At 50.4% G+C, this 25,114-nt stretch overlaps 1 protein-coding gene across 1 annotated transcript; it reads right to left on the bottom strand.

The window, feature by feature from the left end:
• Positions 1-10,459: 10,459 nt before the first annotated feature.
• Positions 10,460-21,640, bottom strand: Alox12b (arachidonate 12-lipoxygenase, 12R type). Its single transcript, XM_020175552.2, has 15 exons — positions 21,207-21,640; positions 20,064-20,268; positions 16,773-16,854; positions 16,583-16,675; positions 16,348-16,470; positions 15,967-16,070; positions 15,550-15,722; positions 15,168-15,311; positions 13,963-14,166; positions 13,674-13,760; positions 13,207-13,376; positions 12,661-12,782; positions 11,410-11,510; positions 10,874-11,044; positions 10,460-10,697 (listed from the first exon to the last, which is right to left on the bottom strand). Exons 1-15 carry the CDS (start codon positions 21,351-21,353, stop codon positions 10,518-10,520), a joined length of 2,106 nt encoding a protein of 701 aa, XP_020031141.1. The 5' UTR covers positions 21,354-21,640; the 3' UTR covers positions 10,460-10,517.
• Between the last annotated feature and the right edge of the window lie 3,474 nt (positions 21,641-25,114).

Here is a 25,114-nt window from a genome sequence, read left to right as displayed (position 1 = left end):
GCTAAAAGCACTCTCTCTTTACTTGGGCCTATATACGTCCAGTGGGTGACCAGAGCAGGACAAAAAGTCTTGGCAGCTCTGTCTTCATTTTGTGTCTGTCTCCTTTGCTGACTTAACCTTTGGGTCAGATTCTACTCAAGTCTGCATGTAGACACGTTGGTCATTTGAGAAACATTTTGTCCAAGGCTGGTGGAGAGGCTCAAGAGGTAGAGTGCCAGCCTAGCAAGCACAAGGCCCTGAGTTCAAACCCCAGTATCGCTAAAAAAAAAAAAAGAGAGAGAGATGAACAGGAGAAATGTTTTGTCCAGAACTATAGTCCACGGTTAACTTAACCTACACTTACCTAATCTCCCTCTACTTCAAGACTGAAAACACCTCCCAGCCGCCACCAGACCATAAAAGGAGTGAAATGAGGTAATCACCTATTCCCAGAAAAGATTGTTATGAGTCGGAATGAGATGCGACTACCCAAGAAAGACTTTAAAGGAGAGTCTTTATTAGCCAGCTGGCGACTGCCCTGACCAACAGGTCGTTGGATCTCAGAGCAGCCCCTCTCTAACCTTTTGCAGCATTTATAAAGGCAAAAACTACATCCTGTCTGGCAATCTTTGTGAAGCAAGCTAGCCTAGGTACAGAAGCAAGACAATAGCTCTTAGCTAAGGTACAGAAATGAGACAATGGCTGCTATCTATAGGCATGAGTGAACACAATCTACACAATCATTTGACCGTATCCTAGTTTGGTTCTTTCTGTTCTTCTAATTTTATGGGAACCAGACCCCCTCATGAACCTCCTTCAGCTTTGAAGCTAACATGGCACCTGATTAATGGCTTCCCTCTGGACACCTGATTAATGGCTTCCCTCTGGCTAAGTCTTTTAACCATTTCAAGATGTGAATGTTCTTACCTTTATTACCTTATCTCTGTGTCTCTCATTATTGTTATGTCTGTGATTTCTCAACTCCTAAGAGTGGAGAAGTTGCTTTGTGAGCAAAATTCCCACTTCTCCATTCTTTAGCCACTGAATAAAGCCCTTCATTCTCCCCAACACTCATCTCTCAGACATTGGTTTTTTTCATGGGATGAGCTTCTGGACCTGGGTTCAATAACAAAACTTTGATGAGACGATGTAGAGGCAAGGGTCACCATACACAAAAATGAAAAGCACACAACCAGTGAGAGAAACTATTTGCAACACATAGTAAATGTCTGAAATATATGAAGAAAAGCTACAAATTAATAACATAGCAGGAAGGGCTGAGGGCCTTGGGAGTGGAGCTCAGTAGTAAATGGTGTGCCTGTATACACAAGGCTGAGTCTAATTCCCAGCACTAAAAATATAAAAGCAGAAAAGGAAAAGAAAAGGCTGGTGTAGTGGTTCAGGCCCTTAATCCTAGCTACTAGAGAGGTGGAGATTGGGAGGATCAAAGTTCCAGCCAGACTGGGCAAAAAGTTCAAGAAACCCCCATTTCAACCAATGCCTGAGCATGGCAGCTTACTTTTACCATTCCAGCTACACAGGGAAGTTCAAATAGGAGGACTGCAACCCAGGCAAAAAGGGCTGGAGGAGTGGCTCAAGTGATAGTATGCCTGCTTTTGCCTGCCTAGCACATGCAATACCCTAAGTTCACCCCGCCCCCAGGAAAAGAAACAGAGAGAGAGAGAGAGAGAAGGAGGTGGAGGAGGAGGAGGAGGAGGAGAAGAAGAAAGAGGAGGAAGAGGAAAGAATATAATAGGAAATTCCCAAAAGGTCATTCATAAGATAACCCTAAATGTTGAATGCACATGTGAAGAAATATTTAACTTCACTGGCTATTAGGAAAATATATTCAGATCTGTTAAGAGTGTGAAGTAGGCTGGGCAGAAGGTGTCTCATATCTGTAATTCTAGCAACTTAGGAGGCAGAGATCAGGAGGATCGTGGTTTGAAGGCAGCCCAGGCAAATAATTCTTGAGACCCTATCTCAAAAAACCCCATCACAAAAAAAGGGCTGGTGGAATGGCTCAAGGTGTAGACCCTGAGTTCAAACCCCAGGACCGTTAAAAAAAAAAAAAAGAGCATGAAGTGAATCAATCTTGATAACTCCTTGAAAGCTAAGGGACAGCAGTGACACACACTCCCAGCTACTTGGGAAACTGAGTCAGGAGAATCACTTAAGCCCAGGAGTTCAAGACTAGCCTGGGCAACATAGCAAGTCTCTGTCTCAAAATAATAATAACAAAAAAGTTTAACCAAACTATTTATAAGAAGATATCTTGCTGAAAACTACCATATTATTTATACAAAGATGTGTTTATAATGATGCTCTGTAAAATATTATTTATAACAGAAAAATCTTTTAGAGATCTAAATATCCAGGAAGGAGATGTTAAATATGTTAGGAAACAGTTCTACCGTGAAAAAAATGTAGCTGTTAAACAAAGTTTATCCATAATTACTGACATAGATAATGCAAATCTATGATGCCTTGCCATATAAGGAAAAAACAAGTCACACATGAGAAGCAGAGGCTTCCTTTTTATGGTTAAAAAAAAGCTAAGTATTTAAATCAAGTCAAATTCAAAGGGAAAAGTCTGGAAGGAAGAATGCATGCTAACCTGTTGTTGTGAAAGGGAGTGGGCTGCACAGCAGGGCCACATGGGAAGTGAGAAGAGTAGAACCTTAAATTGAGAGAGAGAGAAAAAAAAAAAAAAGAAAGGAAACCCAGAAAAAGACTTCTATTTGATTGCTTGATACACTCACAGGGAATAGCTTTGTTCCGGAAAAAAAAAAAGAAAGGAGGGACAGAAGGGAGGGAAGGAGGGAAGAAGGAAAGAAGGGAAAGAGGGAGGAAGGAAGGAAGGAAGGAAGAAGGAAGGAAGGAAAGAAGGAATATTTTTTAAAAGGAAAAAAGAAACAATTATCTAAAACTGATAAATAAAATCAAGAGGATGACAACTCATCCTGTTAAGGATATTTGGTTTTCTAGGAAATTGTACCATTTTTGACTTCGCTATATATTATTAACAAAGGCCTTAGGCTCTGTTAGTTCATGTAACTTGAATCCAGTAGAAATGTAAGTGATTTCTGTTCAGCAAAAAAAGATGACATCAAAGATTACAGTTTGCTGTCCTCTAGGACATTAATTAGCTTTGAACAGAACCCAACAATGCCTTTATTACACTGCTATGGACTATTATATCACCAGCCAGACTTTGATTATTCTTGAGTTGAATAAAATATTTGATTTGTGTTATTCTGATTTGTATGATTTTTGTTTTTAATTTTTTTTAAAAAATTATACTTTGACAGGTTGAAGGAAGGGGTCCTGTACAACCCAGACAAGGGCCTAGAGCCCAATCCCCCTTCCCTCATTTCTGGGTCATCTTCCAGCCCCTCCCTGCCTTTGTGCCCTGCAGCAAGGCACAGCCCCATACCAATCCATATTGGTCTTCTCAATGCCTTTATTCACTATCCCAGGAGATAGGGAACAAGCCTTTCCCAGCTCTGTCCCCCACTGTCACGGGGAAAGGGAAAGGGTGGGTAGTATAAGGACAAGGGAGGACTGTGTCTGCTACTCCTAGTGGCTTACAGAGCTACACCCCCTACAGGACTGGGGATGAACAAGGTAGAAACGCAGAGGAGGAGGCCCCAGTTCTATTAGTGTGGAAACAACTGGAGCCATCTGGAGGAGGGGACAGGAAGTATCCTCAGAGCCAGAAAGAGACCCAGACCCCCAAGGTCCAGAGGGGTGAAGGCAAGCACCAAAGGCCAAGGTGACAGCGAAAGGAGCTGAGATTAACGAGGGTTTGGAGTTCTCCCTTCCCTCAGCCCATGTGGGACATGTTGGACCCCTGGGTCCTCACCATGCTCCGCTGCTCCCAGGAGCCAGGTTAGGATTTGGGAAGAGGCCGGGCTGGACGCCTCTGGGCGGTGACACCTCTTGAGGACAGAATCAGAGCCAGGCGCGCAGGTCTCCCCAGAAGAGCCGGCCCTACCGCCCCAAATACTCTTAATCCCCCTCGCAGCCAGAGCCTCAAGCCCAGTCAGACCCGCCCCAGCCCCCACTCCTGACCCTTCCCCACCCCTTCGACGTCGGTCAGGGTGCGAATGGCCACCTGCTCCTTGCTGAGTTCGGGGACCTGGGACCAGCCGTCAGTGACCCTGATAGGACCTGCTGGAGAAAGCCCTGCCCTGCGGCTGGATAACTCTGGGAAGGACTTCAACTGGGAGCCTCCTCGCTTGCCACCATCCTGCACCCACACCGGCCACCGACCCCACCGACTTCAAGATGACGCTCCAGCAGGAGCACAAGACGTCGCGTGCGCTGCCCCGGACGCCAGGATCTGCAGCGGGTTCCAGCTGGAGCCACTGGCGGGGTCGCGCTCCACTTCCCTAGAGAGGGGGGGCGGACCTGTTGCTGCGGGAGGTGGGCAGATGAGGGGACAGCGGGTAGATCCGGGCTGCAGGAAGGGCACAAGAGCAGACGAGGGAGGCCAGTGTGGCCACGGGTCAAGGAGAGGCACTGATGGGCTGGTGAGGCAAGTGGGGAAGGCGGAACGCACTTGGGATGTGGCTGGTGCAGGGCCACTGCGGGAGGAAGGACAGGTTCTGATCCGAGCTCAGGTGGGGGAGTGGGGAGGAGCAATAGGGAGGAGGGAGGGGCTGGTGGAAAAAGGATGCTGAAGCAGAGTGAGGGACAGCGGCGCTGGGACCTGGAAGGTGACTGTGGTTATGACCCTCCTCTCTCTTCCCAACCGCTCTGCTCTTTGTTCCTGGGGGCCTTAGCTATTGAGTTGGAAACAATGAATGGCAGGAGGCAAACACCAGCTGCAGAGGCAGGTTGGCCTTAGAGGGAAGGAGGGAGAGGGCAGGTGGCTTCTCCATTTCTGGAGGAAGAGGTAAACGGACCAAGAGGCAGTGACTGGTGGAAGTTCTAGTTTCAAGATGCCTCTGACACCCGCCTGAGGAAAGATGGGGGAGGACCTGGGATGCTGAGGGATGGGAACAGCCCTCCTTTCATTTCTTCCAGAGAAAGCAGAAATATTGGCAGCAGCTCCAGGACTAAGGGTTGGTGGTCCCTGGAGTCCCCAGCTGTTACACCTGTCTGCTCAGTTTTCTGGGAACAGACTCCCTTGCTCTTGCCCTCTCAGGTCAGCTGAGTCTCAGATATCTGACCAAGAACAGCACATCCCAGGTCCTGGCATGTGCCCCTCATGGGCTGTAGGTCCTAAAGTGCTCCCTACACAACCAGGCTCAGGGTCTCAACCTCCCCACCCCAACCCTTCCCAGTCTCTGAAGGGTGAGGTCCAGCTGTCAGCCCCCGTCCAGGTGGAGTAAGATTTTCCCAGGGCTACCAGTGCCTGGATGCTGAAAATCTCAAGGAGGTCCACCCCAACCTGCACTATTTCATCACCAACGAAGAGGACCAGAAGTTCCTGCCCAGGCCCCCTCACATCTCCCTCACTGCACCTGGGTGCCCTCCCAGCCTGTGCCACTTGTCTTTCTGCAGGGACACTTTGTGCTGAAGCTGAAGGGACTTCTGAACAGTTAGTGACCCTGGAGAAGCCTGAACAAAATCCAACCTTCATCTTTGCCAAGTCCCCAGTGTCACATCTGCTGTGTAAGGGAGGGTGAGGAGGCTGTGGGAAGACCAAATTGTGGGACTGAGAACCAGAGAGATAGAACTGGAACATTCTGGAAGTCAGGACTCATCCTGAGCTGCCACCAGTTCCTTTTCCTGCCCTGCACAGCGCCTCATTTCTGTCCCAAGAAAGTGCACTCCCTGTCACTGGAGTGGCTGATGGCCAGGTTGGCCTCTGTGTGGGAAAGATGGGTGTCAGGGCTGAGAGACCCTGAAGGATACCCCACCCAAATCTCCTCCCTTGTGATTCATTCAGCCATTATCACCTGGCAGGGCTTCCAAAAGGATGGACAGAAACTAGTTTCTCACAACTCCACTCCTCCTTAAGGCAAAAGCTCCCTCCCTCAACTTCATACACACTTCTTCAAACTGTCCCCATCACTGACCAACTGAAAAAAAGTTGTCCCATGAGTACCTCCTGCAAATGAGAGGAAAAACAAAAAATCTGAAGCAAAAAGATTCCTTTCAAAATTGTACCTACTTGATTGGAATCTCGGTAAGCAAACTGTCACAGCATTCAGGCATGTCCACTTGCCAATAGCCTGTCTCCTTGGGTGCTCTGCAGGTTCAAACTATTCACGTTGAACCTTTGGTTCAACATCCCTGGCACTATCAACACATCCAAAGGGATGCAAACGCTTTTTGAACAATCACTCTGGTTTAACATGGTATGGGCCACAGAACTAGTGACTTTTTGTTTTGTTTTGTTTTGTTTTGTTTTGGTACTAGGATTTGATCTCAGGGCCTTGCACTTGCTAGACAGGTAGTCTACCATTTGAGTCACTCCCCTTTTATTGCTTTGATTATTTTTAGGATGGGGTCTTGCACTTTTGCCCCAAATCAGCTTCCTTTTTTTTTTTTTTTTTTGGTGGTATTGGGATTTGAACTCAGGGCCCAAATCAGCTTCCAACTGCGATTCTCCAACTAATTGCCTCCTTCATAGCTAGGATTGTAGGTGTGAGCCACTTACTTAGCTTATTAATTGAGATGGGGTATCACTAACTTTTTGCCTAGCTGACTGAAACCTTGTTCCCTCCAATCTTCACATCCCAAGTAGCTGAAATTAAGGATTGCTGACTTTTGACATGGAATAGGAGGGACCCTTTGGTGTGGGAGCCCAGGAAGGATGGGCTGGGCTGGTACCAGCATTTTTCAGACCTCTGATTTTCCCAGATTTTGCTCTCCTCCTACCAGCGTCTCAGTGCCCACCACAAAACACCTTAGGCTTCCCTTCAATATAAGTGAGGCCAAAAGTGTTCAAGGGACCCTTCAAGCCGAGCCCAAGCCACTTACAAGGGAGTTTTCTGAGGAACCACTCACTAGGAAGTCATCCACCATTAGGGAGGGAGAAGGAGAATCCAGCTCAACCAACTATCATCAGGAAGTGACCATGCTGGGAAGCTGGGGATGAATCTGAGAGCAGTGACAAGGCTGAAAGCAATGGACCAGAGTGACACTCCCATGTACACCCCTTGCAGGGTATGTGTGAGCACTGGCAGAACACCTGTTCCTCCCAGTTCCAGAATGGCTTCAACCCCATCCTGAGCCATCATTGTCACTAAACTTCCCAGTCTCCACTGCCACGGTGGCCCTGGTGCTGGGCACCAGTACTAGTCTGCAGGCCCAGCTGGATTCAGTGCCTATAGAAGCCCACAATCCCAGGTTCCTAGGCCTCAGGTCCTATGTCTTCCACTCAGCTGTGGCTGCCTTCACTCCTCCCCACTCCAGTCAAGCTTCCTCATTCTCAGCCATTCCCATTTAGCATGGGAGGAGTTGGCCAGGGCTGAGTGTTGACGCCCTCTCTTGGTACTGTGCCAGACTCTGTGTATTGGCAGGACCCCACAGCTCAGAAATCACATCAATGAGTTGGTTGTCATGGTTACTGAGGATGCCCAATAGCAAGTCAGCTAAGCGCTCTCCCCAGAGCTGCCATCTCTCTCCAATCTGGGCTATGGGACGATATGTGCCCCAAATCCAGGAAAGTGCCCCTGCCCCCTACTGCCAGCAGAACTCATGGTTCATGTCTCTCACTGCCTGTCATTAATGCATGGGCCTGGCTACAGAAGAGGCATATCCCATACTCAGGCAAGAAATCTCTTTGTTGGAACCAGAGGATGTCACTGGGTTGGAATCCAGTGATGGGGCTACTGACTCCAGACATTAATGGACATACTTTGGGCTTCTGAGTAACTTCTTTCCCCAAGCTTCTCAGAACTACATGGGGCTGTCCCCTCCCTTAACCCTCCTCCTCCTTCCTCCTTCCCTCCCTTAGAGAAGCTCTCTGTACCTTGTGGGCCACCATCTTCTTGGTCTCTTCCCCAGCATCATTAACGGAAGGCTCCAGTTGAAGGCACAAGGCTGGGAACCTGGTTGGGATCATATCCCACCCTCAGGTCTGCTCCCAGTTCTACAGTTCCCAGTGCTGAAATCTCTGATCCTACCCTGCTTCTCCCTGGATTATTTCCCCTCTCTTTTTCTATTTTATTCTCTTTCTTGATGCAAAGTTTAGGTTATGATCATGTCAGAAAACAAGCTGAAATGGGCATCAACACTGACTCTACTGAAACATGCATCTTTGGTGGAACCACCATGACTCAGGCAGTTAAAACATAACCCCTTCTGGGAGGTGTCTCTACACCATCCCTTCCCATCCTTTCTGTCTCTGCCTCACACCACTGAATACTGCATGACTTGGGACTGGCACACAGGAAGTGGCCTTGGGTCCCTTTATCTCTTGGAGAGATTATTAAAACCAAATTTGTTTTGCCAAGGAGGAAGTTAACTTATAGAGGAGTTAATTAACTCTCCCAAGGACATATAGCTATCAGGGAGAGCACCAAGTGCTTTGGCCTATGGCCATGGTACCTGGATACACTTCCCCAGTTTCTATCTGATGCTTCTCTTGTCACCTTACTCTAGCTCACTCAGACACTCAACATTCCCATCTGACCCAACTGAGCACTGGCTCCTGGCTGAGGCCTGGGTTCACCACTCAGAATTTGAGGTACACCAGTTGGCCATCTATCGGCTTTGATCCCACTTTATGGCAAAGACCTTTGGCTTGTCCATGCTGCCCTTGTCCACCCCATCTTCAAGGTATAGAGGACCCCTTGTCACAGTGCTGAGAGTGGTAAGAGACCTGGGATACCTTACCTAATGTCTGGCTTTGGCTCTTAGCAACTGTTCTTCCTCATTTCTGGTATGCTTTTCACTTCACCATCCAAGGTCTCATTGGGCTCTTTGTGCCAGGAAAGCTCCTCAGCCAGGTCAGGGCCCAGGAGGCCTGAAGGCCTAGGATCCTGGTATTGGGCAGAGGGGGCAAGGCAGAGATGAGGTTAAGTCCAGAGACCCTATCCCTGGCAGCTATGGGTTCTCTGCTCATTACAGTCAACACCGGTGCCTGGAGCTGATTGCCAAAGGGCTGTGGCCATCACTTCTGCCTTCCCTACCAGCTGGCTGACTGTAAGGTCCAGGACCTCCCTTATGACCAGAGACAACACACACCACATCTGGGCCTCCATACAGAGGGGATACTACCCTGGGGCCTGCAGGCTCTGAGCCTCTCTCCCTCTGCTACACCGCTGTTTGATTCATTCATCAGCATCCCCCACCTTCTGCCCAAACACCCACTGTCTCCCAGTGATTTCCTCCTCACCTTCTTCCCAGCTATGTGACCTGGGGCATCTTGGGACAAAGTGGGTAATAACAGCACCTACCTCATAAGTTATTATTAGGATTAAATGAAAAACCCTAAGAAAAAACCTCAGCAAATAGGATGTGCTCTCTGAGCATTAGCTACTAATACTGTTATTTGTTCATCGACAGTCATTGTTTCTCCAGTTTTTCCTTCTAAATCTTCCCCCAGGAGGTCTCCTTGGGATACATACTTCTCTGGCCTCCACTCTGGATCATTAGGTCCTCATGACACTCCTTTGGGTCCCCACCTCCTGCCATTAGTCTACATAATGACCTCCCTCATGAGCCTTCCATGGCTCTCCGGTTTTTGCCTCACAGAATGATGTGTTCTGCAGCATCTTAGTCCCCCCTGGAACTTCCCTTCCCTTTCCATTCTTCCTCCTCAGCACATACCAAGTATAGGGAGGTGAGGCTCCCTAATTTCTTCTTTCTCATTCGAATGCTGCCTTGCATCAAGCTTGGCTTATGGCCCACCTCCCCCTTGAAGTCCTCCAGGAGTCCCTGTATGAACAACCCGACAGGAGCTGCCTGTGCCAACACCTGCCTTAGCAGTGGCTCCACACACCCTTCCTGATCCCTTCTCTGGCTAGGAATAGATGGCCCTTTGGGAATCCAGTCAGCCAGCCCAGTGTCTAATTCTTCCCTGTGGCTTAATCTGGCTCAAAAAGGCAGGAACTCCAATGCCTACAGAACCAGCAAGCAGAAAAAAAGCAGGCTGAGATCCTGGGTGGGCAGAGCTTGGAGTGTGTGGTTTAGGGTGGGGTGGGTTCCTAGTAGGTGGAGCTTAGATTGGTCTGGGGTTCAGCGTGAGCTGGCTTGGGGTGGGCTGGATTTCTTGTGGGCTGGTGCTGTTTAGCGCAGGTAGGTGGGCGTTTATGTTTCAGACTGATCTCAAGTGCTCTGTCCCCCCTAGATGGGCAAAGTTTGAGTGGACTAAGTCCCCAGACGGAGGGGACTGAAGATGGACCAGAATCATGGCTTATGAGATGGAACCGTTCTTCCTGCTCAATATTCCCAATGCCGCCTGGGAATGAGGACCTACCCGAGGAGCACTGCTGCTTTCCAGAGCCCCTGGCTGTGATCTGCGGAAACCCCGCCCGCGCCCCCCAGGGAACTGCCGCGTGCATGCTCGGTCTCAGGGTGAGCCGTTTGAAGTGATTTTATTGGAAAATAGCAGGGCGGGGAGAGGAGGGGCAGTCCTAGATCGAAATGCTGTTCTCAATCAGCACCGGGTCCAGGTAGTAGTAGGGGATGGGGAGGCACTTGTTGCGCTGGCGGATGCTGTGTGAGATCTGAGCCAGGTGCTGGCGGAAGGCCTCCATGCTTCTCCGCGGGACCTCCTCCACGAAGTGGATGTCCGGGAAGTGGCCGAGGGGCCGCTGCAGGCACAGAACCAAGTGCTGGGATGAAGCCAGGCCCACCAACCCCTGTCCACTTTTCAGGACTCCTTTCCGCAGCCTCCCACTCCCTACTCCCTGCCTTTGACACCCTTAAACTATCCTTGCCCTCCACCACCCCCAGCCCCCAGTCCCTGCCTATGTGCAGAATCCCCCACCCTGTCATCAGGTTCGCGACAGAGAGTCCAGAGCACCAAGAGCACAATACACGTCGTCTTCACATCGGGCAACGTATCCATGAAGGTCTCCAAAGTGGTCAGCCCCTTGGCCTGCATGGGCGGGTTCCTCATGGATGATGGGAAATTAGGCATCCAGCAGGTGAACTCCAGCTGGAAGTGGGGTAGACCAGGAGTTCTGAGTCAGAGAGCATCCCAGGAGTTCCCACCCACTAGGCTCTGGCTACCCTCTCTCCCATAGTTGACTTGGACTGCTGTCCAGTGGGCTAAGGGTGGGCTGGTTGGTTTAGATGGATAGTGTTGGGGCTGGATTTGCAGCTACAGTTGGGGTGGCATTGAGCTGAAGCTGAGAGGCTGGGTCCAGGGTTTTCATAGAGACAGGTTGAAACCAGATTTGGTTGAGACAAGCTGGGGCTGGACCAGGGATGATGACTGAAGTTAGATTTGAAGTTGGGACAGAGGCTAAGTTTAGGAGGTCTGGGACTGGGGCAGGAACTAGAATTGGGGAGCACAGGTACCTGGCCTGTGTTGACAGCTGCGTGCCGGGCAGAGCAAGTGTACATGATGACGGTGACATATCGTATCAGCTCAGGTACTGTTCGAAGGCATGTGGGAAATCCTGACAGGTGGGAAAGGGATCAGGCTATGTCAGTCCCGCCCTAGGACTGGCCACTCAGAAGAGCGTGTGCTTCCAGTCGCTGATATGCTGTCTTGGCAGTACTTCAAGACGCTGTACCTGGTCACAGCCCCATCACTCCCAATCCATACTGGGACTAAGTCCTGTCATTTGTAGCTCCCAACTAGCTCTGGAATTCTCTGCATCCACCAGCCCTCATCCTAGTCAAGTCCCAGTCACCTCCCTCCTGGACACCAATGTCCCAAACTCTCCTGATCACCAGTGCAGCCTGCTACTCTACCATATGACTCTGATCTCCTTGTAAACCTCTCCATGGCCCCTCTGGCACCTCAGGGAATTTCAAACTCCTTAAGCAGACTGTGCAGCCTGGCACCTGCTCATGGCTGAGAGCTGTTCACCCTACCCTCAGCCCTGGAAGGTCCAGTCTCAGCTAGACCTTAGCTTACTGCTTTCCAATCCCACTCTGTCTTCACCATCCTGACCTTAGCTGAATTAAGTGCCTTCCGTGAATTCCTCTAGTCCCCTCTTTTCCTCCTTAGGCTTCCCTAAACTTCCCCAAACTGCCACAGTGAAACTACCCACTCACTGAATGCAGCCCCTTATTTCAGGATGTGCAAGCATTGAGGGCAGCACCTTTGCCTGTCTCAACCCCTTTTGCTCCTTCAATAACCAGCCCAGCATCACATCTTAGTAGCTTGGTAAATATTTGCTGAATGTGTGCCCACATGGTAGAAACTTAAGACACTTCCCACTCCACTCTTCTGGAGCCTGCCACTTCCCTCAGCTCCCCAGCCTCCAGCACACTGTCCTTTCTTGTTGGAGCTCACACCCAATTTCTCAGTCCACAAAGACTTATTTCTAGGATAAGGGACTAGGACCCCTCTAGGTATCTGCAGAGATGACCCATAGCGTTTGCTCTCAGACAGTGTGGTCAGCCATGTTTTCTTCCCCCTGCCCTCTCTGAGATGCTGCTGCTCTCAGCAGGGCAAAGCCCTGTGAAGATCCAAGGGCTGGGCTTTGGCCTCTTTCAGCACACAAGAAGATATTCTCTGGCCCAGACTGGTAGGGTCCTCGTGGCTTGCCTAGGAACCACCCCTCAGCCCCAGGTCCCCCTGAGCCCTCAAGCCCTTACCTGAGCTCTCACGCCCTAGGAGGCACTCCTTGAATATCTCCTGCACCCAGCACTGCAATTCTGAGTCACCCTCCACAGCTGCGTCATTCGGGTAATAATATGTGATGACCTCTGTCACATACCTGACCAGGGGACAAGGCCTCAGTTTGGAGCTTCCCTTCTCCCTTTGTAACCATGTTTCTCCCACCTTCCCCAGGTTACCCTGGCCTTGGCTGGCCCCAGAGCTGCATCAGGCCTGTGGTAGGCAAGGCCTGTGGGGGAGAGGTGGGAAGGGTGTTGGGTAAGGCCAGAAGCTACTCAGAGCTATCCCCAGTGTAGGTCAGGGGAGATCCCCGAGCAACTCAGAGACCAGAAGGGGTCCAGCCAGCACAGCAGAGCTGGGCTATGGGCTGAAGCAAGGTGGCGGCTTCTCGGGCCTAGGGAGCAGATGGCCCAGACTCTATCCCAAGCCTAAGCCCTAGGGAGACACAAAAGCTCAGGTCCTTAAAAGTTCCAACATCCAAGTGCATCTACCCCAAGTGCCACCCACTGCTGTCCCCATCTCACCTCTCCATGGCATACCACACTGCCAAGCTGTCATCACGGTAATAATACCCAGGCAAGTCCTGGACCCCACGCTCCACAAAGTCGTTGGGGATGCAGAGGCTGTCATAGGTGAGCTCTGACAGCGCACGTACCATCACCTCTGCAAAGCCCTCCAGGCCCAGGGACATGCCCTGTGAGGAACAAGACCACGCCTGGAGCTGGATGGGCATCCCTGCAAGACCTGTTCTCCAAGGACCTCACTGACTGCAGGCCCTCCAGGACTCAGCAAGAGTACCTCTCACCCTAGGCCCAGCCTCCCCCCAACACCACCAGGAGCCCTTACAGTCCAGGCCTCTGTATCATAGACACAGCACCCACTCTAGCCTGTCCCTCCCTCCCTGAACCTCCAGTATCCAAAGGCAAGTGGAGGTCCTGCTTTTAGTGTAACTACAAAGGCTAGAGGAAAGCAAGTGCAGCAGAAGACTTACCCTGGCAGAAAGACCCCCTTCATTGAGGAGAAGGGCCCGCCCGATGCTGTTGATCTGGACAGTATATCGGGTGTGGGGGACAAGGAGCTGGGCAGGAAGGAAGGAGGACAATGACAGAGGGCTGAGGTTGCTCCCCAAAGACCTCAGCATCTCAACGTCAGACCTCCTCATTCTGGGAAGTCCCCATCCCAAGCTTTCTCTGTAGGGTCCCCTGATGCCTCCCAGAGCTCACTGGACTCCTGAGATGGCCAGGCAGCTTTCTGGGGTCCCCTTACCCCCAAGCCCATACCTTGTACAGGGGGTGGCACATGGGTAGTTGCCTTAGCAGGGACAGGCAGAAGGCCTCCCCGATGAGGTGGCTTTCCAGCAGGTGCGCGATGCCCTCATGGCAGTAGAACTCTGCGTAGCGCACCCACGTCTTGGCAAGCAGCCAGTCCCACTCAGAATCGCTAGGCAGGAAGATGGGGCAGTCAGGCCCTGGGGTCTGACTGAGCTGGGGTTGGGAAAAGAGGGAGAGTTAGTGAGGACAAAGACCCCTACACACAAAATAGCCTCCACTGCAGGAGGAAAGAGAAGGAAGTTCTAGAAAGTTAAGCTCTTCTGTTCCATTCCTCTCATCCCCTCAGCATCCTCTCTTCCCACATTTGTTCTTACTTTGCTGTCTGCCTAAAGTATCTCCCCCTGTCCCTGTCTCTGTCTGGCAGTTCCCTCTCATCTCATTCTTTAAGAGGCACTCACAAGCTGCCTCTTCTGAGAAGCCTTCCCCACCTCAACCCGTGGCCACCACCTCCAGGTGGGCAGGTTGTACACTGTTCAAGGGCAAGGGTGCTAACCTCTGGGGTGCTGGGGGAGCCATCACTGAAATCCAGCCTGCACTAAGGAGCCAGGAGCAAGACTTAACTGATACCCCTAGAAGGGTCCCTTTCTCTAACTTGCACATGACTTTTGTGGGGACCTTTGAGAAGGGAATACCTTAGTTCCTCTTCCTGTCAGACCAGACTGGTGGGCAGTGGCTATGTCTAATTAGCTCAGTACTCCAGGAGAGGCCTGGCCTACAGCAGAGGTTCTTTTTCAAGAGGATGGATGGATGAAGTCAAAGAGACAAGCTGAAGTCACCAAATACATTCCCATCTAGTCACCTTGGTGCATATACTCGCAGCATAACACTCAACACACAGGGTCTTACACACAGGTGCACCACAGGACCCAAGTTCAGGCATGAACACACATACTGACCATGGGAGCTCCCAGATGTGCCATGTAGAGACATACAGGTTTCTTCCCAGCCTCCTCACAGCCTCACACACAGGTTGGGATGTTGCATACACATAGGTGTGCTCTCAGAGGCACACACAGGGGCATACAAGGAGGCTACACACAGACATGAATGCTCACACAGATGCACACACACACACACGCACACAGGACCATTCACACACATGAACTCAGCACTGATAACGCGCTCACTCAGAGTCCCTCCCGTGTCCCAGGCACCTGGATAGCGATGGGCATCATGTTACCCTCAGGGCCAAAGTGCAGCAGGCAGATGGGGGCACAGTGGTGCTGCTTGTGACCGTTGAGCTCCACAGTGGGGATGCCCTCCAGGATGTGGTAGTCTGCCAAGTAAATGTTCCCCTTCTGGAGGGGAGCCACAATGGGCAAACAGATAGGCACCAACAGGACCCATGACTTGCATGCAGAATACACTGGCCCCAGGGCTCAGTGGGTGGACAGGGCTCAGTGGGTGGACAGGGATGGGGCAGTGGGAGATGTGGGCATAAGTGGAACTCAGGTAGGCCTGGGAAGTGAGAAGACATAAGGATGTCCCAGGTGGAGGCAGGAGGCTGGCCAGGGTCTCCACCAGAGAGGGTCTTACCTCCAACTCTGCTTGCAGGCACGTTCCCTCACCCAGGAATGGGGCCACCATGTCATCTGTGACAGGAAATTTGTCTGGGATCCTTGTGCAGCGCCTGATTACACTTGGGTTAATGCCATTGAGGTACTGGTACCCAAAGAAAGTGTCCTCCATCCAGTGCTCAGCCACATACTCTGGGGAGAATGGTGCAGGTGTATCACAGTGACATCCAGTCCCTCTCGGGGATGGAGAGGCATGGGACAGAAGAAGATAATGGGCACCAAGAGGACTCGAGGAAAACGAAGCCCCCAGCTTTGCCTTGATGTTTTCTAGGAAGCCCCAGAGGGTGCACACACCTGGGTCTTGAACACTCCCTCCCTTGCTCCCTCTCACATCATGAACTGCCCCATGTTCTATTTGGGATGCCCTACCCCATACCAGAGATGACAGTCTTGTTGGCAGGAAAAATATTCCTAATGTCCTTTAGTCTCTTCCATGAACGTTTGCAGTCCAATAGGCCACGGAGTTTGAGTGCCAGTGCCCTAGAAAGTGAGATGCGAGGCAAGACAGAGACTTCCAGGTGTGCTGGGACAAGTGGCAGGGCCACCCACCCAGTGAGGTATCGGGGTCTCAATGTCTCTAGGTCCCACCACCCAAGGTCCTGGTGTCTGTAGATCATTGGGTGTCAAGGATCAGGCTTTGTACTCTGTCATTGCAGCTCCCTCGCCTTCCTGGCCAATCCAGTCTCTGAACCAGCCCTGGAGGAGAGCCTTGTGGGGGGGGCAGTCTCTGCAGAAGCCTGCACTCTCTCGCACTTACATGGGCCCCAGGCGGGAGAAAAAGGAGGCTGTCTTGATGAAGGAGAAGCGGAGATTCGAGTTTAGGAACTTGGTGGCCTTAATGTTGATAAGAATGGGGAATCCGGGGATGTAGCCATTCCACCTGTGGGAGAAGCATGGTGCTGGGACCTGGCACCTGGGCGGGGGGGCTGGGGAGGAAGCTGCAACCTAGGTGTCAGATGTGAGAGGAGCGCAGCTCAGCCTCAGGTCCTTACTCTGGCCGGTTGGGGTTGCGGCACCTCCGGACAGGAGGGTGATAACTGGGAATGTGCACGTAGTTGGGCAGGCCAGGAACGAAGACTCTCCAGCTGCAAAGAGAAGCTGAGTCAGTGTCTACTGAATCAGATGCCACCCCAGGTTGGGTCTCCTAACCCCCTGTAGGCCCCCAGACTCTGCTGCCCTCACTGGTAGAAGTCCTGCTTAGCTCTGATCTCCTCTTGTCTGTGCTGCAGAAGGATGGGGAGCGTATCATCTGCTGCTGTCTTTCCTGTAGGGAGACCAAGGAGAAAGCTCAAAGTTGGCCCCCACCCCTGCCTAACCCTTCCCACTTCAGAGATCAGGAGTTCAGCTTCTGGCCCCTAGGATGACTCTGGGGGGCATGTTTAAGAATGGGAACCCCCCCCTCCCCTGGGAGAGAAAGGCTGGGTTCCCTGCCAGAATCTCAGATGGAAGGATTGTGGACCTGCCCTCCTCTCCATGCGTCCCTGCTCTACCTCTCAAGCTGGGCTCTGCTGCTGGGGGATGTCTGCCTTACAGTCACTGAAATATTAGTAACTGGCTGTTCCAGAGGACTTACTAGGCACTTCCTAAACGCTGTATTTATATTAATCATTTAAGCCACACGAGAATAACCTATGAGACAAGTGACTATTGTAAATCAACAATCCATTTCCACAATTCCAAAGCATAAGAGGTGTGGGAATTAAATGTTTCACAGCAAATTCATTGGTTAGCAAAAGACCTGTTCTAAATTTACCTAAATCTACATGTCGTCTTTATTTAACTCACCTGGTATAATTATTCATAATTTTGATGAGACGTCGTAGTGCATTGGTTTAGGGATGGCCTAGTGGCAAATGTATCACACAATACAAGGTGTTATGTGTCTTTGTGTGCATGTTTGAGACAGGTTGACCATTCCTAGTGCCCAAATTCAAAACGTTTCAAAATCTGAAACTTTTTGAGTGCCAACACGGTTTCACAAGTGGAAAATTCCACACCTGACCTCTGTTGATGGGTCGCAGTCAGAATGCAGGTGCCCTAAAAATATTAAAATGAAGTCTGGCAGAGCGCTTACCTAGCAAGTGTGAGGCCCTGAGTTCAAACCTCAGTGCAGCCAAAAAAAATTTAAAATTAAAATGACCTTCAGGCTATATATATATAAGACATATATGAAACATAAATAATTTCCATGTTTAGACTTGGGACCCTTCCCCAAGATATCTCACATGTATGCAAATACTCCAAAATTTAAAAAAAAATCCCAAACCTAACATTTTTGGTCCCAAGCATTTCACATAAGGGATACTCAACATGTATATAGAGAGCTAGATAAAGATAGATATGCATACCTGTGCATAGTATATACTCATATATGTTCACACGTATGAACATATACATGTATAAACATACCTTCCAGAGAAAAATCCAAATTTCAAAATACCCCTGACCCCAACAGCGTCAGCTAAAGGGCTGTACTGCTATGCCTATTTCACAAGGAGAAAAGACTATTACGTAGGTACAAAGCAGCCAAGCTGGGATTTGATCCAAGGTAGGCTGTACTGGACCTCCACCTAGTAGCAACCATGACCATTGTTAAGCCTTTTTGAAATTCCTTTTAGGAGTTAGGTCATTGGATGTCCACAGCAACCCTATGAAGTAGGGTCTGTTGTTAGCTCCATATTACAGACAAAGGTATCAAAGCTTGGAAGAAGGTAGAAATGTGTTCGGATGTCCAGAGAACAAATGATGAAAGGGAGGTTGAGATCCAAATTCAGGCCCATCTTTCTCCAGTCTCCTGACTGGTTGTCCCCAGGCTGACTTATGCCTGTCACTCAGCCCCCATCATTTTCCTGCAAGGCCCTCTCTTCATGACCCTCTCCCCACTCCCTCTGCCTCAGCTCCTGCTGCGTTCTGGATGAACAGTGCCCCTTGGAGTTGTGAAACATAGAGCCCCAACTTGGCTTCATTCCTAGGGCAGAAGCCTCACACCTTTGAGGGCCAGCAGGTGACTCAAGTCTCCCTGCCCTGGTTGCATGGCAGCCACCTCACCCAACCCCATTCCTGCCCAGCCAGCCAGTGTCACCCTACCCTTCCTCTGCTTCCATGTCACACAGAGCTGTCACTGTGGGAAGGCACTCTGTATCCCCAGTGAGACCCTCCCCTGGGAATCCCACCCTGCCCCAGGTCTGATTCCCTTTGTGCCTGTCTCTCTTGACCCCAGCTTGTCTTCCGGAAGATTCCAGCACAGGGAAATGAGAAACAGAAGAGGGTAGTCTGCTGCAGGAAGGATGAGAATCCAGGCCCCGGGGGATCCTAGGTTCTACCCTCCTCTCCCACCCACCTCCAGGAAAGCCAGAGATGTTGAGGGGTGGAGCTAAGAGATAGCAGAGTATAGGCCGCCAGTTCCCACGGAGCAGCCTGTGGAAGATGACATAAGCAGCCAGACAGAGGGCTCTGGCAAAGGCAGACACATAGAGCTCAGACACTCAGATCCTGTCCCTTCCACAGGTCAACCATGCAACCCGGAAAACAGTGGGTAGCCTTGACTCAATACCAGGAGAAGTCTGTTGGTCTGCATGAGTAACAGGACCTCCTATGGGAGCAGGACATACTCTTACTGGATGAAGGGGGCCTGGGGTTATAGCCCAGTGGTACAGCCCTTGTTTAATATGTGCAGGGCTCAGGGTTAAAACCTCCAGCACTGCAAAAAAGAAAGAAAATCATAAAACTATAGTATTGTGATCACGTACAAGGCCATGGTGCCCTGGAGAGCTATTGAACTAAGAGCTTCCAAATCCCACAAGGCTCCAGCTGGAACAATGGGGCATCCTGGTTTTGTTGGGGTTTTTTTGTCCCCAGTACTGAGGCTTGAACTCAGAGCCTACACCTTGAACCATTCCACCAAACCTACTTTTTTTTTTGTGTGTGTGTGTGTGTGAAGGGTTTTTGGAGATATGGTTTTGCAAACTATTTGCCCAGGCTGGCTTCGAACAGCTAGGATTACAGGCGTGAGCCACTGGCACCCAGCAAGGGCATCCTGTTGTAATAACAGAATTCTATTGGAACAACAGGGAGGCTTTTTGGTGCTGCATGACATGCTCTTTGGCATAAAAAACAAGGCATCCTACCAGAGTGCCAAGGCCTGGACCCAGAGTAGCAAAGGTAGAGCAGCCAGACGTCCTGTAGGAGTCCAAGGACAGACTGAAGCAGTAAGAGAAACATGATCTGGGAATGCCAGACTCTGGGATGCTGAGGTGCCCCGGCCCAGGCCTCATGCATCTGGGTTCCTCCAATGTACAACTCTAAGCTGTGCCCGGAGCAACAACAGTGATTTGAGAGTAACATGTGACAGTGACAGGAGACCCCAGGAGTCCCTAGTACCTGGTTGGCTTGATGGGAGCCAGGGTGACCACACTAGAGTGGTCTGGCTGGAGTGAGAGAACTTACATCAGGGACGAGGGTGGTGTGGCTCACCTGTGGCCTCCCGGAGTGCCAGGGTTTCATAGCCATCCATCCACTGGTAGGCAGGAAAGTGGTACACACGGCCATTGGGGGCACAAATCTGCACGTAGTTGCAATACCAGGGGTTCTTGGGGAAGAAAGAGTAGCGCCCCTTGTGCAGGCGGATGATGATGAGCTCCCCCAGGTCCTGCTGGCACCGCACAGTGTACTCGTCCACCTGGGCAGGACCCGGGTGGCTGAGCAGCTGGGCCTGACCCCAGCAACTCAAGCCTCCCACTGGGTTACCCCTTACCTAGGCCCTGCTCATGCTGGATGATGCTCAACTAGGCTGGTGGGCAGAGAGGTTAGGCACAGACCTGATTACTTGGCTCCTCTCCAAACCCTTCCAATTTGGATGTCCTCTGCTGGAGAAACCCAACCCCTCCATCCCCCTCAACTCCTGAGGTCCTATCCTCTCCCACCTCCTACCCAAGTCACGTGAGGCTGCAGGAACCATGAAGCTGGTGTACAAAGAAGCACAAGAGAGGCCAGGACTTCCCAAGCCACCTACAGTCCTAGCAAGGGGAGGGGTGGCCCAGCCAGCCTTTCTCCCGATTCTCAACGAAGATATAGAAATTTAGAAATGGCCACATAGATGGAGGAATCTATTCAGGTCACATAGCAGCGGGTGGCTGTCAAAATCAAAATCAAGTCCAAGGGCTTCCATCATAGGGTGAGCAGGTCCCCACTGGACAGGCTGGTCTGATGTCATTTTAAGTCATTGAGAATCCAGTGCAAATTTAAATCAGTTATGAAGCAACTTTTCTTTGGAAGAGTGAATGAGAATGGAAGAGAGAAGGATGAAGATGGGGAGAGAGGCAATGGAAAAGGATGAGAAGGAAGGGGATTAGAAGTGGTGGAAGAGGATTGAGAGGAGTAAGTGGAGAAGGAGGAAGAGGGTTGAGGGAAATGAAAGAGAAGAGGTGAGAAAAAGGAAGGGAAAAGGTAGGGAGCCAGGTGTGAGTGAGGCATCCAGCTACCTGGGAGCCCACAAACTTCAGAGCTGTCCCTTGGCTGTCCAGATTCTCCCGGTCAAGCTTTGTCTCTGTCTCCCTCTCCCGCACACCTCCATCCCCTGAGAAACACACTCACACTCTCACACACACTCTCACTCACCGCCCCAGTGGCAAAGTCTCTCCCAAAGTGGTCCAGCCGTTGCTTATGGCTTTCTCCTTGCGTTCCCACGATGGTCAGTGAGATGCAGTCCAGCGTTCCAGACAAGAGGTCGGTGCCTGTGGCCACCTTAACTTTGTAGGTGGCCATGGCTGCTATTCAGGAGGCAAGAGGGGGCTCAAGCCCAGACACTGTGTGGGCGTCACACAGGGGGGGCCAAGGCAGGCAAGGGAAGCCAGGCACAGAGAGGAATTGGCAGAGCCAACTTCTGCAGTGGAGTCCAGACGGCGGGAAACACTTGGCCTGTTGGTGCTGGAGCCTGGAGAGTAGCTGCTGCCCTTGGCGGGCTGGCGGGCGGGATGTGAGCTGGGCATGCTGGGCGGGGCTGAGCAGGCGTCTGGGCTGGAGTTGTGGGAGCTGGTGGGGAGGAACCACAGGCAGGGCTCTGGGTCTGCCTCTAAGAGGGTGGATGGGTGGCTGAAGGAGCCTTCAGGGTGTGGGAGCCAGTCCAGCCTGAGCTAGGGCCCCAGGGAAATTGGGGGAGAGGGCTGGGCAGGGCCTTCAGATCTTTATCATCTTAATAAGCTCCTTCCTCCTGTTCACCTCTATTGGCTGCAGAACCAAGCATCCCTGATGAGCAGGGCCATGGGCAGGGGTGACCTGCATCAGAGGGCAGGGGGAATGGTACAAACCTGTTGTCCTGCTGGCCTGCTCCAGAAATGGGCCCATCCTTCTGTCCCAAGGCCCACAGTCTGTGACTGGATTGGTGTTGAAGTCAGGGCTCAGGGACCACATGGGTGCAGAAAGGTTCTAGAGATGCTACAGGGAGAACTGAATAAGGGCCAGGGAAGGGGTTTCTGTTGTTCCTTCTGGGCCAAGATGAGCTGAGGAAGGACTGGGGTTGAATACACAACTAGAAGATAGTTGGAGTGAAATTTGGGGCACAGAATTAAGCTAAAGGACTGAGGATTTAGCTCTGTGGTAAAGCACTTACTAAGTATGTGTGAGGCCCTGGTTCAATCCCTAGCACCCCAAAAGAATTAAGCTAAACAGCAGAGTACAGTAATGTACATCTGTAATCCCAGCTACTTAGGAGGCCAAGGAAGGAAGATTATAAATTTGAAGCCAGACTGGGCTACAGTGAGATGTCTCAACTCAAAAAAAAAAAAAAAAAAAAAAAAGAATTAAGCTACATTGTGGATGATTCCTACAAAAATTATGTGGAGTGAAAGACATTCAGACATTATAGAGGACCTGCTTTCTTATTCCAAGTTCCAGAACAGACAAAACTAAAGACATTTTACACAAGTCAGACTAGTGAGTACCTCTGGATTGTGGAGGCCGTGCGAGCTGGACCTGTTTTCTCTCTTGATCTGGACACATTTTACTATATCTGTGCTATACTTTGATTTTATAAAGGACACACCTTTACCAAGAAAAAAAAAATGAAGCTAGGAAGAAGGCTGGAATGAGTGTTGGACTCCAGTGGAATTGAGTTTGTCAGGAGTCAGGCCCTCCTTCCGTTCCTCTCTCCCTCCCTCACTCCCTTCCTTCCCTCTACAGATGTATCTTGATCACAATGTACACTGTTCTAGGCATTGCAAAGACAAGGAAGAAATAAAATATATGTGGAATTCGCTGAATAGCTGGTAAAGAAGGACCAAGGAACAGTAAACAATTTGTTTGCTATCATTTTGGATAGTGAGTGCTCTAAAGAAAATAAACTCAATCCCCACCCTACCCACCCCCGAGACTGGGAACTAGTTTCTGATAGAATCATGGCAGCCAGAGCCATGAGTACTGGAATGGGAGTCAGCGCTGGGATAGGGAGTTGGCGACAGGACTAAGATGAGGAGCAGTGATGAGAGAGGGACCCAGAGAGAGTGAGGAGAGAGTAATGTTCCTGCCCCCTTCTTCCGGATCTGCCCTCTTTCCTTCCACCCAGGGGCAGTGCCTACCAACCAGGAAGCACCAGCCCTAACACCCTCCTGTCGTCATTGAAGGTAGGACACTCAGTGCCAGCACCAAGTTAGGGCCAAAGGGACCTGGGATTCTGAGATGGAGAGACGGTTCCATAGGTGTGGAGTTGGAAGAGGGATGGGAATATGGTGGGCTCTAGGGACCAAAATGACCTTTTCAAGATCCACATTTGCTCATGTCAACCCCTACATTCCACCAAGCCTAATCAAACCCACAGTGGCTCTTCCTTGCTTCTGGGATAATGTTATTTGCATTTCCTCATTCATCAGCCTGCACTGTGTGCCCAGCATTGTGTTAGGTCCAGGGACTACAATGCAACCCAAATAAAGTCCTGCACTCAGAGCTTACATTCTAGTGCGGGAAACAGTTGACATTGTTTAGTAGCCAGATAAACTTAATAGTGATGAGTGCGGGAGAGAAAAAATAAAGCAGAGGAGAATAGGAAGTATAGGGGAAAGTCTGGGCATAGCCCAGTGGTCACAGCTCGCCTTACTATGTGTGAGGGCCTGAGTTTGATCCTCAGCACCAAAAACAGCGGGGAGGGGAGCAAATATTGGATACAGAGCATCTGAAGAAGAGCACTTTGATAAAGGGATTTTGGGGTCAGGAACAGAAGGAAATGAGGCCAGCTCCTTCCCACACCAGGGCATTTGCACATCTACTTCTTGGACATGATAATGCGTCCTCTTCTTTTGGATTTTAGCTCAACAATTGCTTTTTCAGTTTGCCTGGCATGTGTGAAGCCCTGGGTTGAATTCCTAGCAATGCAAACAAAAAGATCGCAGGCTGGTGGAGTGACTCAAGTGGTAGAGCTCCTCCTAGCAAGTGCAAGGTCCTGAGTTCAAACCCCAGTACTGCCAAGAAAAAAAAATTGCTTTTTTAAGAAAGGCCAAATTTAACCATTAATGGCTGTCTTAGCACTATTGCTAACATCTTTGATTGATGTCCATTTGCCCTACCAGGTTTGACTGTTCATAAATTGATTTGTTTTTCTCCCCATGGCCCAGCCATGGTACCTGGATGGGAAACATGATCCTTGGGGCTGGGGTTGTAGTTCAAGTGGTTGAGTGCTTGTCCTAGGTTCAAGCTCCAGTACCAAAAAGAGAGAAAGAAAGGAAGGAAGGAAGGGAGAAAGAGAGAGAGAGAGAGAAAGAAAGGGAAGAAAAAAGAAAGAAGGAAGGAGAGAGAAAGAAAAAGAAAGAGGGAAAGAAAGAAAAAAAGAAAAAGAAAGGGAGGGAGGGAGGAAGAGAGAAAGAGAAAGAGAAAGAATCATTTAATGATTTATTGATTCTTAGCCAGGCACCGGTGGCTCATGCCTATAATCCTAGCTACTCAGGAGGCAGAGATCAGGAGGATCAAGGTTCAAAGCCAGACTGGGCAAATAGTTCAAGAGACCCTATCTTGGAACAAAATCCCTTCACAAAAATGGACTGGTAGAGTGGCTCAAAGTTCAGGCCCTGAGTTCAAGCCCTAGTACTGCAAAAAAAAAAAAAAAAAAAGAAGAATGATTCTTACTACTTGGGTAGGTTAGTGATAAGAACGAGGTCAGGGTTGGGACTTGGTGAACATTCAGAGAAGAGAGCTTGGTTGGGCTAAAGGGAGTGAGTGATGTGAGGCAGGAAGATGGATTAAAGGATGGAGGTAGGAGAGGAGAGAACCTAAGGATGAGAGTCATGCCTAAATTCTGGGTGACTGGCAGGATGTCTCATCCCCCTGGGCACAATGCCCTCCTGGCGTAAGGACAGGAGCTGTCAAGCCGGCCAGGCCCGCCCTCCAAGGCTCTGCTCAGCCACCCTGATGACTCTTACAGGATATTGGGAGCCTGGATATGCAAATTATCATTTCAATATGCAAATTTTATTCAAAACCTCCAGCTTCTGGCTTTCTAGCCACTCCCCTGCCCTGGAGACTGCCCCAGGGGGCTGCTAAGG

The sequence above is a fragment of the Castor canadensis genome, chromosome 11, assembly GCF_047511655.1.
Source record: "Castor canadensis chromosome 11, mCasCan1.hap1v2, whole genome shotgun sequence".
In the NCBI taxonomy this organism is placed as follows: domain Eukaryota; kingdom Metazoa; phylum Chordata; class Mammalia; order Rodentia; family Castoridae; genus Castor; species Castor canadensis.
Note: the sequence above shows the minus strand (reverse complement) of the source record. Positions and strands in the feature narration are given on the sequence as shown.